At 40.8% G+C, this 13,770-nt stretch overlaps 5 protein-coding genes across 5 annotated transcripts; 1 reads left to right on the forward strand and 4 right to left on the reverse strand.

The window, feature by feature from the left end:
• Nucleotides 1-2,093: 2,093 nt before the first annotated feature.
• On the reverse strand, nucleotides 2,094-2,756 carry EAE98_006124 (uncharacterized protein; the record flags this gene model as incomplete). The annotated part of the gene is made up of 1 exon (XM_038953746.1): nucleotides 2,094-2,756. One exon carries the CDS (start codon nucleotides 2,754-2,756, stop codon nucleotides 2,094-2,096), a length of 663 nt encoding a protein of 220 aa, XP_038810141.1.
• Nucleotides 2,757-3,481: 725 nt separating this feature from the next.
• EAE98_006125 (uncharacterized protein) lies at nucleotides 3,482-4,186 on the reverse strand (the record flags this gene model as incomplete). The annotated part of the gene is made up of 1 exon (XM_038953747.1): nucleotides 3,482-4,186. One exon carries the CDS (start codon nucleotides 4,184-4,186, stop codon nucleotides 3,482-3,484), a length of 705 nt encoding a protein of 234 aa, XP_038810142.1.
• A 1,440-nt stretch (nucleotides 4,187-5,626) lies between these two features.
• EAE98_006126 (uncharacterized protein) lies at nucleotides 5,627-5,881 on the reverse strand (the record flags this gene model as incomplete). The annotated part of the gene is made up of 1 exon (XM_038953748.1): nucleotides 5,627-5,881. The coding sequence occupies one exon, from the start codon at nucleotides 5,879-5,881 to the stop codon at nucleotides 5,627-5,629; it is 255 nt and encodes an 84-aa protein (XP_038810143.1).
• A 2,360-nt stretch (nucleotides 5,882-8,241) lies between these two features.
• On the reverse strand, nucleotides 8,242-9,091 carry EAE98_006127 (uncharacterized protein; the record flags this gene model as incomplete). The annotated part of the gene is made up of 3 exons (XM_038953749.1): nucleotides 8,242-8,561; nucleotides 8,619-8,962; nucleotides 9,012-9,091. 3 exons carry the CDS (start codon nucleotides 9,089-9,091, stop codon nucleotides 8,242-8,244), a joined length of 744 nt encoding a protein of 247 aa, XP_038810144.1.
• A 2,698-nt stretch (nucleotides 9,092-11,789) lies between these two features.
• On the forward strand, nucleotides 11,790-13,461 carry EAE98_006128 (uncharacterized protein; the record flags this gene model as incomplete). Its single annotated transcript, XM_038953750.1, has 4 exons — nucleotides 11,790-12,186; nucleotides 12,238-12,263; nucleotides 12,316-12,979; nucleotides 13,034-13,461. The coding sequence occupies 4 exons, from the start codon at nucleotides 11,790-11,792 to the stop codon at nucleotides 13,459-13,461; spliced, it is 1,515 nt and encodes a 504-aa protein (XP_038810145.1).
• Nucleotides 13,462-13,770: the final 309 nt, after the last annotated feature.

Genomic DNA, 13,770 nt, shown 5'->3' on the forward strand with positions numbered 1-13,770 from the left:
GTGGATCTGAAGATCAGGTCAAGTGTGCAGAATTCCTTGTCATCAGTTCAAAAAATGCTTGGAAGCGTATGTAATAACTCGCACGAGGTTTGGTGTGAAGAATGGACTGTCGAATATCGTTCAATAGAGTAATGAGCTGCGGTATTTTGATTGACGGTCGAGTTATTGGGAGATGAATGCTCAAGTATTAAGGATAGGAGGTGCAAAAGCGATGTGTAAAATTATATAACATGTATACTAAACTGGTTTCCAACGGTTGAAGAATGCTTTTTGGATAATTGAATGTTGTTAATTTGATTTTCGAGTATAAGAGCCTGGTTTGAAAGATGCGAAGTAAATAGAGAGGAAAACAGGAGAAATTGGGAGAGGAAAGAGTGATAGAAACAGAAAGTAAAAGCACAATGAGGACTCGTTCCTCGCGCTTTCCTCTAATGTCTCTCCCTCGAAGATAGATAGGAGATGCACTGGCTCATCACACGCTTTTCGATAGGAAAAGTCCATCACTGATTTGATTTTCGGTTGACTCTTTTCTTATATCCGATATATATTTTCAGACCCGTACAGACTAGTACTTCAAAAACACAGCTTTTTCAGTATATCATTTAAAATTTTAGCCCCCCATCACTACAACGATAACATTCTTATAGGGCCAACAAGAAAGATTATAAAAAGAATCTTGTTAGTTACTCTCTGCTTCCTTCATTCGACACCACTTTTGCAATTCTTCCGACTTTACAATTGCACGTATTTCCTTCGAGGACTTCAGAATTGCGAAACGTTAACTCTCAGTAATGGCACTAGCATCATCTTTGCAACGCACCTCATCCTTCTCGGAGACCCTCTCGATATACGTACCACCCGAATACAATCATCTCTGTCTAAAAGACTAGTCCAAGCGACATGAGCAGGATCAGTTTCGCGTACCAGGTTTACCTCTTGATTTCAAGGAGAATACTCCCGCTGTCCTATCTCGGAAATTTCAATTTCTCTTCCATGTTCTGCTTTATTTTTTGATCGGTTCACTCTTTTACTTCACGCTGCATGTGCACCAGTGACTACTCTTCCTCTTTTTGCTGTCTCCTGCGCGGCTCTGCCTCCAATATTTACTTTCCTGCCAATCTGTCTGTTGCATTTCTTGCTGCGTCTCAAGTTGCTTCTCACTTCCTATCAACAGTTTCTCTCCGTGCTTCTATAAACCGACGCCGCTTGTTAATCCTGAAATCTTTCATGCACAGGTTTTACTCGATGACACTCTTAGTTTGATGATTCCAGCGTCTTGGCATGATGAATTTGAAGACTCAGTTGGAATGGCAGGCGCGAAAAGCGCAAAACTTAAGGTTCGGTTCGGGAGAATTCCCGTCCTACTATCTTATGCATCTCAGCTTATGTCTATAAATCTGTGCATGTGTCGTTACATAAGACTTTGATAACCATCAACTAGTCTTCATGTATTTTATTTGTCTTGGCAGAAACTGTGAATTTATACATTGAGATCAAATATAGATAGGTTTGTTCTCAGTAAATATTAACTGTCAAGCCCTATACTTGGAATAGAAGCTTGGGATTCGGAAAGCAGAACCATCAGATAGGGTTCGAGACCACGAGAATTATTCAAAGTGAGGCTCTGGATGAGCAATGAGCAGAGCATTGGAAAAAGTGAATATCAAAATAGAGCTGATGGTAAGAAGGTTGACTTAAGAATCAATATTATTTGCAATACTAAAGTTAGTGTTCGTGTAGGTAGTATTCGGAATTTCTAATGTAAAGAATAAAGAGAGCTCGAATATGCAGGAGGCGATTCGCTTGAGTACGAGAAACTCCAAATAATTCATAGCTCGTTCTTTCCCATTGAATTGATGGAAATCAGACATAGTTTTGTTGGTGATTCACACAGGTGATGATGCACATTTACAATTCACAAGACTCATCGATATCAATTGTCAATCACAGTCATATCAAGATCATTTCACGATCTATTTCAAAAGTCAAGAGTAACAAAAAATTCAAATTCCGTATTAAAAAGCTAAGTACACTCAAATTACGCATTTCCATAGGACAAGCCTGCAGAAATCGTCATGAACACACCCAACTCTCTAATTTCGATAATAATCAGCCCTAAGCCTACTTTGCTCTTTCTCTTCCGCATAAAAAGCAAGTGCACAATCATACCGACAGTCCTCGCACCAAGAGCCTCCTCGTTGTAGACCACTTACTGATGTCATACAACTCTCCACATGTATCTTGGCGTTTCTCGCACTGCGATCCTCGCCTAGTTCCTGTAGCCAACGCTCTTCTTCCGCCTTTCTAGCCATATCAAAGTTCCTCTCCAACACTAGCATCTGTTTCGCATCCGCTTCGATTCGCTCTTGTGTTGCTTTCGAATGGAGTTTAGATGCAATCTTACTTCCCCATTTGTTGGAATGTCGGGCTTGTTCTTGTGCTTTGATGAAATTGAATAGACTTTCCGCCGCTTTATCTGTCGCCTTTAGCTCGGTATCCCATGGTGTTCCTCTCATACGTTCAATCTTGACACGATTTTGCATACGTCTAGCGTGTCTAGCAAGCTTTGCTTCTCGTTCATGCTGCTCCTTGGCTTTTTGGGCAGGCGACTTGCTTGCTTCCTCTCTTTGCTTTTCTGCTGACACAGCTTTCTCGATATCGTTCCATGAGCGTTGGGTGCCTAGAAGAGGACCCATGTCGATATTTGGAACGAGGGATCTGAATGATTTGGAGTTGTTCTGATGTCTATTGGCCATGATGTACTGTTGTGGGTAAGAAGAAGTTTGATATTTCGAATTGCTTTGTGGACTGGAGTTAGTTTGTTAGAAGTGGGGATCTGGAAGCTTAAGTATTGAGTAATCAAGCAAGTTATGATTATTTGAAGCATGAGTAAATTTGGATGTGAATGTGTATATTTATCATTTCGAGTCAGAAATTTTAACGTTATTCATTGAGTGTTCCGTGATTAGAAAGATGTATGAATCAATGCAGTACAATGAATATTTGCTGTATGAACGAATTTTATACAATGAATCATAATTCCACGGGATCTTTTTGAACAAAGAGCTTTCATTATGCAAGTAGTTTCAGTACACTCAGTCTTTATTGTACAAGAGATATCTAAGCAATAAATCTCTAATTTATAAAGCATTTTCGAACAATCGATCTTCATTGTACAGAACTTATTAATCATACATCAATTCTATGTTGTGAAAGTATCTCTTTTTAATAGACTCCTATTGTACAGGCCATTTCTGTACAACAGAAATCTACTATACCGACAAGTTCAGTACAATGAACTCAGTATGTCCCCTCTCCTCTGCCCAAAACTCGTTTATTCTGTAATCATCCTCTCAGGTAGTCACTTTAGCGTCACATGTGGCATGTTATCATTTTAAATCTCGGATTGAAAGTCACGCATTAATTTCTGATTATCTACTTCCTAGTGGAAGGATTGCTAACAGTACAATATTTCATGCCCCTAGAGTTTGAACCGGCGGACCTCATTCCAGAAACGACCAACCTCTTTTTCATCTTTGCAGTCCATGCAGTGTCTACCTCTCTTTTCAGGCTCTTGAATACTTGGCATACATTTTTCGAGATGCATCTTCCTAATATCATTATCGATATTTAAAAGGCTTTGAGGGGACCAAATAACACCGTCTTCATCAGGTCTTGTGTATCGGCCGTCTTGGATACCTGCAGCCTCCAGCTCGGCATTCCAGCGGTAGAACTCGCGATTCCATGCTTCTTCGAGTTTGTGTTCTCTTTCTCTCTTTTCTTCATCTCTCTTTGCCTTTTTAATCTTGAATTTTCTCTCCACCTCAGCAAAAGCGGAATATTTCCATTTTCTATCATGAGCGGATTGAGTAATCTTATTGAACTCATGGATCTTGTTCCATTCGTCAGCGTCACGTAACACCCTTTCTTCTCTTTCTGCGGCCATCCACTCTCGGGCTAGAACCTCCGAAGCATTCAATTCAGACCACCATGGTGAACCCATCTTAGAGTCAACAGCTTTTCGAGCCATTTTGCGTCTTTCTTTTCTACGTCTACGCTCTTTCAACTCCTTAGTCAATTTTTCTTGGTATTCCGGGTCATCGCGTTGTTCTTCAGCTCTTTTCGTGTCATCGTGTTTATCGCCCCGATGGCTTGAATGTCCGTGGCGGCGGTGATGTCCTTCCATCGTAAATGAAGCGAATTTGCTGTTTGACCTTGGTCACCGAGTGTTAAAAGTCTATGGTTTGTTTGAGAGACGTAACTACTCAATATCTTTGGTAATATATTCTGTGTCAGCACCAGCAGCTAAACGTATAGAGCATCCACATACCAATTTAGAATTTGGCGACAGTAGAAGAATGTGTAAGCGTGAAGTGTAACAGATGTTGAGCTTGCTATCCTTGATGTCGTGATGTACTGAGTGATGGTGTATTTCGATGCAACTTTTCAATTTTGAGTATGTAAAAACGAAAGAGAAAAAATCCTAAAGCCGGAAGGGAAAGGAAAGGGTATAGGTGGTTTCTTCATGGATAGACTCATAGAGAGATACGATCCCAATACTCATCGCGAATGAATATATTCATCAATATTACTCAAAACCCACCATATGAATATTCTATACATCCAACACTCATACGACTTCTCTCAGGGAATTAAAGAATCATTCCCAATTTTTCTTGCGCGATTGGAATCACAACAAACTCAATCCCCATCCGTCAGGTGTTGATCACATAACTCATATCCTATCCATATTCGATCATACCGTAGCAGAACAGTCTTGAAATTTGTAAAAGACATAGTAACACTGAGTATTCCAGACACAAATTGAAATCCGAACGCCATTTACATATCAAAACCCAAATCTCATTATAAAAATGATCGTCAAACATCACAATTCATGATTCAAACTGTTGAAACGGTAGACTTCTACCAAAATATTTCACACACTAGCATAAAAGAGGCTCTAGAAAACACGCTACTCTTCCCGCTGTTGCTGCTATTCTTACTATGAGCCTATCATATATCTGGAATGGCGATGGGACATCATCCAGAAGATCCTTCCCAAGGAAAAGTGTCTTCTAATCTGAATTGTCAATATATTTTGATTAGCAGGCAGCTGCGCTCATCCTTAACCCTCGAGTACGTATAATATATCGCGAAAAGATTGATATGATTCGGATCTTGACCGAACAAAGACTAAATGATTTAGTCGCATTTCTTCTTATTCCAAGAATTCTCCATCAGGATTCGTCTCCTGGTGGCATCAAGTTGTTTACCCACCACTTCTTAAGATCGCCCATTCTGCTATATTAGAGCTAGCATAGCATCTGCAATCTGGAAAGAAAAGCCGACTACAAAATACAAATGAAATTACCTTAGCTAATCGAGATATCTTCATATCCTATACCAAAGACTTTTCTCTGTAAATGCTCTTTCCAGTAGGTCCAGCAAACATCTTTAGGCACTAAAACTGTAGATCTTTGAGCCTGTACAAAAATAGCAGGAGCTAATGATATTGCGAGCCAATTTCCCGTAGCTCTCATGACCGAAAGAGCACCTCTGTTGAGTGTCAAAATCTCATCCCAGTTAGCCACATCGACCAAATCGTCTTTCCAAAAATTATGGATTATTCTGGAGCCAGAGGAGCCTTGTCGTTAAGAAGCGCCTCTAACTTTCGTGCTGTCTTGTGAAGTCCGCCAGTCTCAGCATTGTGCTTCCGTGCACTCGAGATGCTTTCTCCGACACCCTTATACACTCTCAGGGCCTTCAATTTGATCAACGTGAAATTTAGATTTAAGCTTGAAACAGCAAAAGTGGTCTCGTTCTGTAGCGTTGCAACACTGGCAACGATTCTCGAAATTGCGCTTCCGACGAAGGCCATCGCCTAGAATTCGATGCTCTTTTTTAGTCTCTGATGTCTATCGTTTGCCATATATGCTGTGTATTGCATTTTGTCAGAGGATCGATTTTTCAGCTTGTTTAAACATTGTGATACCACGGAGTTTAATCCTCCGTCACTGTAACGTCACCCACGTTTGACAAGAGATATGTAAATAAGACCAACATTGAGCCGGCTAGATCAATAAATCTTCCTGCGTATCATTGGAAATTAAAAGAATTGAACAACAAGAAAATGGAATATTGAAAGAATGGTCGCCAAAGTCGAAGTGCATCTACAGCAGGTGACTTCCAAATCGTGACTTTAATACTATTCCTGGGACTCCTTGTCGTCATCCGGCATACGAAGGCAATAAGTTCCTCCCGATTATGCCTCGTACCTTAAATTTCTCCTGGACCCCAAGTTTTTATGCATGGTCCTGGTTTGACCGCAATTGGAACGAAACCCTAATCATATAAGAAACCCATGGTACGCCCTTAGAGAAACAAGATCTATCGACTGGGCAAGATATCTTCAGCCAGTTCCAACCGCAGCTTCCGGAACCATAAAGAATTCAGAGACTGTTATTACCCTGCATTAACAGAGTACATTGAACTTCCAGAAAAATGTGAAAGTATCTACAACCTACCCATCGCAACCCCAGCAATGAACGAGAGACGAAAGTAAACAAGAAGCATCTTCGAAGTCCACACCTCTTCCAGAATCACAATGGTGATGGAAACCGATTATGATATTGGCATTGTGTGGTTATGGACTGTATCTGCATATACCAGGATGGTTATCGAAGGGTAATTTAAGTCAAGTAAAGTGTAAAATCAGAATCTGAGATTGTGATATGACAGCACTTGTTATCAAAGACCGCGTGATACATACATACCACGAACCGCTCAATATATGAGATATGAGATATGAGGTTGAATGATATATACTTTAATGATATGTAAACACGAGTAGAAACAACAGTGAAAGAGTCTCCGCACATAAGATCTTACAATTCACAACTTCAAATCAAATCAAATCAATAATTCAACCGAATCCTGCATCACGTGCAGTATCTCTCTCAAGCTAATCTAATCTAGTTAGCTTAAAATGCAAATCACATGACAGAAACTCGCATCATCCTCAAACATCACATAATCAAACAATACTCGAAAGAAACCCACAATACAAGTCTCTATCTCTATCTCTATCTCTATCTCTATCTCTAATACATCGGAATCCCTAAGATCCATCACATAGACATTTCTACAAATACAACACTCCAATCCCATCCCCTCCCAAACTATTTTTAGACCCCACCGTCCACGCAGCACACGTGACATCCCCTAAAAATGACTCATAATCACTCATAATCACTCACAATTCCTCACACTTCCTCATCACTCATCTTTACTCCCCACTCCCCCCCCCACATAATCGAACACCCAATCAGATCGCAGTATTTTCTTAGGAACGTCATTGTAATATTTTATTTGCTGGAAAGGGGGAGATGGAGAGAGGAGAGTGAGGGGGAATTTTGTGAGGGTTTGGTGAGGGTTTGGTGAGATTTGTTTTGTTTTGTTACAGATTACAGATTACAGACAGAATGAATGTGTTTTCTGGGTATACGTATAGAGTTACGTATATCGTAGAGTAATGAGTTTGATAAATAGAATATTATCATTCATTCATTGATCGAGTACGGTAGGTATGTGCAAATATTTGATATACATAGGTACATAGATACATAGGTAAGATTACATAGGTATACACACACACTACATAAACGAGAAGAAATACAACACCGCAAGTACCGTGATATATGCTCAACATAATGAGCTATGAATAGGTACCTAGGTATTCATTTCGACTCATGCTGAGGGATAATGATGAGATATTTCTCATGAGTGTTCTTGTAGTTGTAAATATGAGTTATTGTGTGGAAGATGATGTATGTATGTATGTGATGGGAATGATATATATAATGAATTATAGAGAATATCATGGTGATCTAATGCTCGAAAGATGTGAGAGTGTGAGTATCCAAATGGATTGCATTGAAACGATATATGAGAACTTATGAGAAGAAGATGTGAGTACTCCCAAATTACTTCAACCCCCAATGCATCTGAGACTGTGATTCAAATCCTTTTTGCCGATATGAGTGATCAATCTGCTGGTCCATGAACTATCGAACCGACATCGTCTGAATTTCTCACTTCATAAATCTTTCACATATCAATTCTTTTATCACGAATGGCAAACTAATGGTGGTGTATGATAATTCAATTCAAGTCTCGATAATCGCGCCCATGGGAACAAATAGCACGTCAAAAACCCCTCCATCCTTTCCAAACCGGATCCTAATTCTTCTTACTCAACAAACTTTTCAAAATATCCGTCTCACCCTCCAGTTTCGCAACACGAACTTTCAAGGCGTCTCGTTCTCGTTCGACTTCTTTGAGCGCAGCCTCGAGACTACTCATTTGATCGACGCGCTTTTGTCGATATCGACGAGCAGCTAAAGTGTTTAGCTTGCGTTTTTCAACTCGTGATATGGTGGATGAAGAACTGGTAGGAGTTTGAGTTTTGGGAGAGGGGGGTGAAGGTGGAGATGAGTGAGTTGGCGAGGAAGTTGATTTGGGGTTTGAAGAGGTAGGGGAAGATTGATCGGTGGATATTGCTGTTGGAGATATGTTAGTAATGTTAAATGAAGTTAGAAGTGGGAATCAGAACTTACCCCGATGAGTTTGATTATCAAGAAATGAATGGGATTGAGACATATTGTCAATGGATCCAACATCCGATTGACCCAGGAAATTATCATTACCAATAGAGGCACCAGCGGCGATGGGAAAAGAAGAATCAAGTGATAAATCTCCTCCTATTGACGGATCATTCCATGTGAGGAATTGGAAAGAATCGGTTTGTGGCAAGTACCAATCAGGGGAATTCTGGAAAGGTACTTCTTGGACTGGGGCAGTAAATGCATCGAGAGGAAACAAGGAATCTGCTGCCGAGGAAACAGAACATTGAGCATTTACATCGAAACCGAAATCATATTCATGGAATAATTGAGTAGAGCTGTGATCCCAAAGCGAAGAACTCTGGAGATCAAGAAGACTACTCGAACTAGACTGATTGCTGTGGTGCGTAGAATCCGATGGTGGATTGACGTCCGGCGGTTGCTGTTGTAGTAGCGGTGACCGGCATTGTTGTATAGTTTTTTAACGGGCCTTATGACCCGTAGGTGAAGTTTCTTTGATTATCGAAAGATAATAATTGTCGTTGTTGAAGGAAGAAAGAAGATCAAGAAATGAGAGTGAAGTTGAGTCCCTTTGTAGTCCATCACGATAAGCGCTAAGGTAGGTCTCCACTTTTCTGAGTGAATGGTGTTGTTTTAATTGGCTAGAATAATGTGGTGAAACCGTTTCTCTGCTCTGATTTGACCTTGGTCTAACGCACGTCCCTTGATCCATCAAGCATGTCTCCATGTGTATTCTCTTCATACTCGATGTCAAATTGAACAATAATCATTTATATTCGAATCTTGAATGATATTCCAAAATGTCTGGATGTAAGGGTTTTTATATTCTGAGTACTAAATACTGAAATGTACCTCCTCTACTGACACCAAAATCAAACCAAACTATCAGTGTTTCAATGTCTGGTTTTCTTTGCGTGATTTGGCGTACCGCTTTTTCGACTGGATGAAATCTGCACACTGGCTACATTGATCAAATCGGAGAAATACTCACATCTCACATCTCACATCCAGATAATGACTGCAGCTCGGTGACACCTCAGACTCAACAAAACAGTGGCTGCATCCAAAACATTTCATTCCCATTCCAAGTGTTGGAGAATTTGCCGACTGTGTTTTCAAAGAATCTTCCAAACTCGGCCAAGACGACCATTTTTCGTTTGCAGACGGAAAATTGACAGTCTCGGCCTACCTGTGTTATCGGTAAGTTCGGTCCCTTTGTGCAAGAGAATACCGGCAATAATCCTAAATGTCTCACAGGGCCCGAGTGAAGGAACGTCTTTCAATACCGATTGAAAAGCAACCTCGCCGATCCCAACAACATAGTTCATGCGACGATCCGGGAAATAACAGTTGCAACTGTTCTCCTCCAAAAAAAGTGATGGACAAACCTTTCTTGAGCTTCAATCCATCAATTTTGTCCTGCATCTGCTTTGCTACTGGCCTCACGCCGGACCCAAATTGCATGGGCATGATATGCTGGAAACAGAAAATCAAAGTACAGCTTTGCAAGCAATCCAGGGAAAAAGATCGCATATCGACAAGCAGCTTTGCTTAAATCAAACATATACGAAGACATCGACTTCCACTGCTCTCGAATCTTATCCCGGATGACATCTGTGGAGCAGGATCGTCTTTCAGCAGTAATCCATATTTCATTCTAACTATTGAATTCCGGACTGTCCGAACGGCCAACGAGAAAAGAAAATCGAATCTTATAGTTCAACTCGGCCGTTGCTGAAAAATCCACAAAGGCGAATTGCGAATACAACTAATCTGGCGTAAGAAACCGAATCAGAATCTTCAGAAAGAGCGAAATGTTCGAATCTTATGAAACCCCTGATCTTATTCGCCTCGAAGAAAGATGGTTTCTACTAGTTTGACACTACCGAAGAAATGAATCCCGCCACCAAGAAACCAATAATGAACTCGTACTGTTGTCCACTCGCATCTTCAATTGATGCCCGCTACGTATATGTATGAACCTAGACTCGGGAAGTCTTATGCAATTTATGTATTTTATGATGCAAATCTTTCTCCTTGGGGAATTATGCAATAAAGGAATATACCCAGATATACCAGTACACCGTTCGTTCGGTAAAAGATGTGAGATGCAATATCTTTTTTTGTCCGAAGAACTAAGCAGATCTCGGCCATAATCTATTCCTGGTCAGGGAGCCGAAGTAACAGGAAATTCACGAATCAGAAACTTGAAACTAAATTAGTCAGCAACCGAGGTAATCTTGTATTCATAACTTCGTAATCTGACCAACCAAATAACAAAGATCTTACATCCCACTTCGTAACTTCGTAACTTCGTACACAATCAAACATGAAGATTCACTTTGATGGCGCCAGCTTATGATCAGTGCATGTTGTCTCCCACTATTACGGATAGCAGAATACGCAGATGTGTTCGCCTCAATCAAGCCAACGTGGAGATGGGATTACTACCACATAACCAAAATGGGGTGAAACGAAATCCTAACAACACCAATAGGAAGAGTAGGAAACGTGTACGTGAGATCTAAAAGATGCTCAACATGGTTGCACAATACAGATACCGGTAAGCCAGCTAGGATGATAAATGGGATCTGATACACAAAATGAATTGTTGGAATTCTTCAATGATACCTTAATCCCCTTCCAAGCGATTGAGGCAAATCGCTCTCCCTTGATGCATCGTTTATGGCATTCCATCAAAACAAGGATCCCTTCGAACCCATGATCAGATCATGAATCACTCGTTATTGAACGAATGAGTATCCTTGACATATGAAAGACAACGTCTTGTGGGTCGACGAGCAAAATGAAAAGAAACAAATCAAGCATTGGTTGCGTAATCAATCCTTTCAATTCTTTCAACATCTTCAATCCTCAAATTTCAAACTTCAGACTTTGACGCAAACGTTTGGTTGAATGGTCCGAACCCGTCAAATAGATTCCAATCACAATCAGCCCCCTCCACAATCTCAGCTGTTCTAGGAACTCAGCCTTTTCAATGCTTATATCAACGTACATTCAATAAGCCTCGACCTCTTCAATCTCTCCATCTAAATACCGAGAAATATCTCCAAATCTATCTCATTGCTTCATCATCTCAAGCCTCATCTCATCTTTTCAATCACCCCTTCGACTCCTCCTCCAATGGCCTATCATGGCCTCTTCTTCGTTGTTGTTGTTGTTGTTGTTGCAGCTTTTCTTATCAACAGAATCACAAAGTATATTTCTGCAAGACGATTTCAGAAGGAACATGGCTGCAAGCCAGTTCACAGAGTACCTCAACGCGAACGTATTATAGGATGGGACATGTACAAGATTCAGATCAATTCATCCAAACAGAAAATAAGGCTGAAGACCGGATTCGAAAGATACAGGGACAATGGACATACCTTCGTTCTATCAATGATGGGATTCAATTTCTACAACACCATCGAACCGGAAAATATCAAGACACTACTTTCAATCAAGTTCAAGGACTATGACTTAGGAGGAAGACGGGTAGCTTTTGCACCTCTTCTTGGTGAAGGAATTTTTACCACAGGTTTGTCATGTGATGATTATAATCTCCGTATTACAACTAACCTCTGTATAGATGGGGCACAGTGGGAACATTCAAGGGTATGATATGGAAGCATCTATCCAGATTGTCCAAATACTGATTCAATATTAGGCTTTAGTACGACCAAACTTCAATAAGTCTCAAGTAGCAGATCTTAACATCTTTGAAAAACACGTCCAAATTCTCTTCTCGCAGATTCCTCGAGATGGAGCAACATTCGATCTTCAGACATTGTTCTTCAAATTAACTCTTGACACGGCTACAGACTTCCTTTTTGGTCAATCAGTTCATTCACTCACCAGTATGAAAGGCTCCGAACAACAAAATTTTGGATCATCGTTTGATCTCGGTCAAATGAAAGTAGAGAAAAGATTTTCAATGGGCAAGCTATCAAGTTTCATGCGCGATTCTGAGTTTGATGAGGCATGCAAAACGGTACATTCATTCGTCGACAAAATCGTCCACGATGCGCTATCTAAAATTGATGCGAAAGAAGAAAAGGCCGTAGAAGGTGATGGAGCTGGTAGATACGTTTTCCTTACAGAAATGGTGAAAGCAACAAGAGATCCTAAACAATTGAGGGATGAATTACTTAATATATTACTCGCTGGTCGAGACACAACTGCAAGTTTACTCAGCAACACTTTTCATGTTCTTGCGCGCAGATCGGATATTTGGGAAAAGTTACAGGCTGAAGTTGACGAGCTGGGTGGCGAAAAACCGGATTACGAGACGATAAAGGGAATGAAGTACATGAAATACGTTCTAAACGAATGTAAGTTTCCATTTTCCGACTCTCTATAAAGTCTTATCTAACACTCATCAATAGCTCTCCGTCTCTACCCCGTCGTCCCAGCCAACGCCCGTTTCGCCGCCCGCGACACCGTTCTTCCTGTTGGCGGCGGTCCAGATCGCAAATCCCCAATCTTTATTCCCAAAGGATCAGCCGTCGCATGGTCAACCTACACTATGCATCGTCGAACCGATATATACGGACCCGACGCAGAGGAATTCCGACCAGAGCGTTGGGCCCCGGAAGAAGGATTACGACCCGGTTGGGGATACCTCCCATTTAACGGCGGACCGAGAATCTGTGTAGGACAACAATTTGCGCTGGCGGAAGCGAGCTATACGATTGTGAGACTTTTGCAGGAGTTTGGAAGCATAGAAGATAGAGATGGCACGGTATGGGGGGAACAGCTTGCCTTGACGCTTTGTAGTGCGAAGGGCGTGCAGATTGGGTTGATTCCTAGGTAGGGGTGAAATGGAATTATGGGAGAGGAGGTTGTATTTGATGGATGAGCATATTGGGCACTGGATGCATATACACACGGAGGTAGGCCTTTTTGCATAATGGAATGGGTAAAATAAATGGAGTGGCGCGTGCCAAATAATGACTCTTAGGTTAATGAATGGAATGAATTGAAGATTCTTTTTTGGGCGTTTTGATTTTTTTTGGTTTTGGTGGATTGATTCTATGTCATGCATACCTAGGTATTTAGGGCTGGCTACCTAGGTATTCACTACTATTAATTTTCAAGTGATAAAGAATCGAGTAGTAGATGG

This window comes from Botrytis deweyae (assembly GCF_014898535.1).
Source record: "Botrytis deweyae strain B1 chromosome Unknown BDEW_012, whole genome shotgun sequence".
Taxonomy (NCBI): Eukaryota; Fungi; Ascomycota; class Leotiomycetes; order Helotiales; family Sclerotiniaceae; genus Botrytis; species Botrytis deweyae.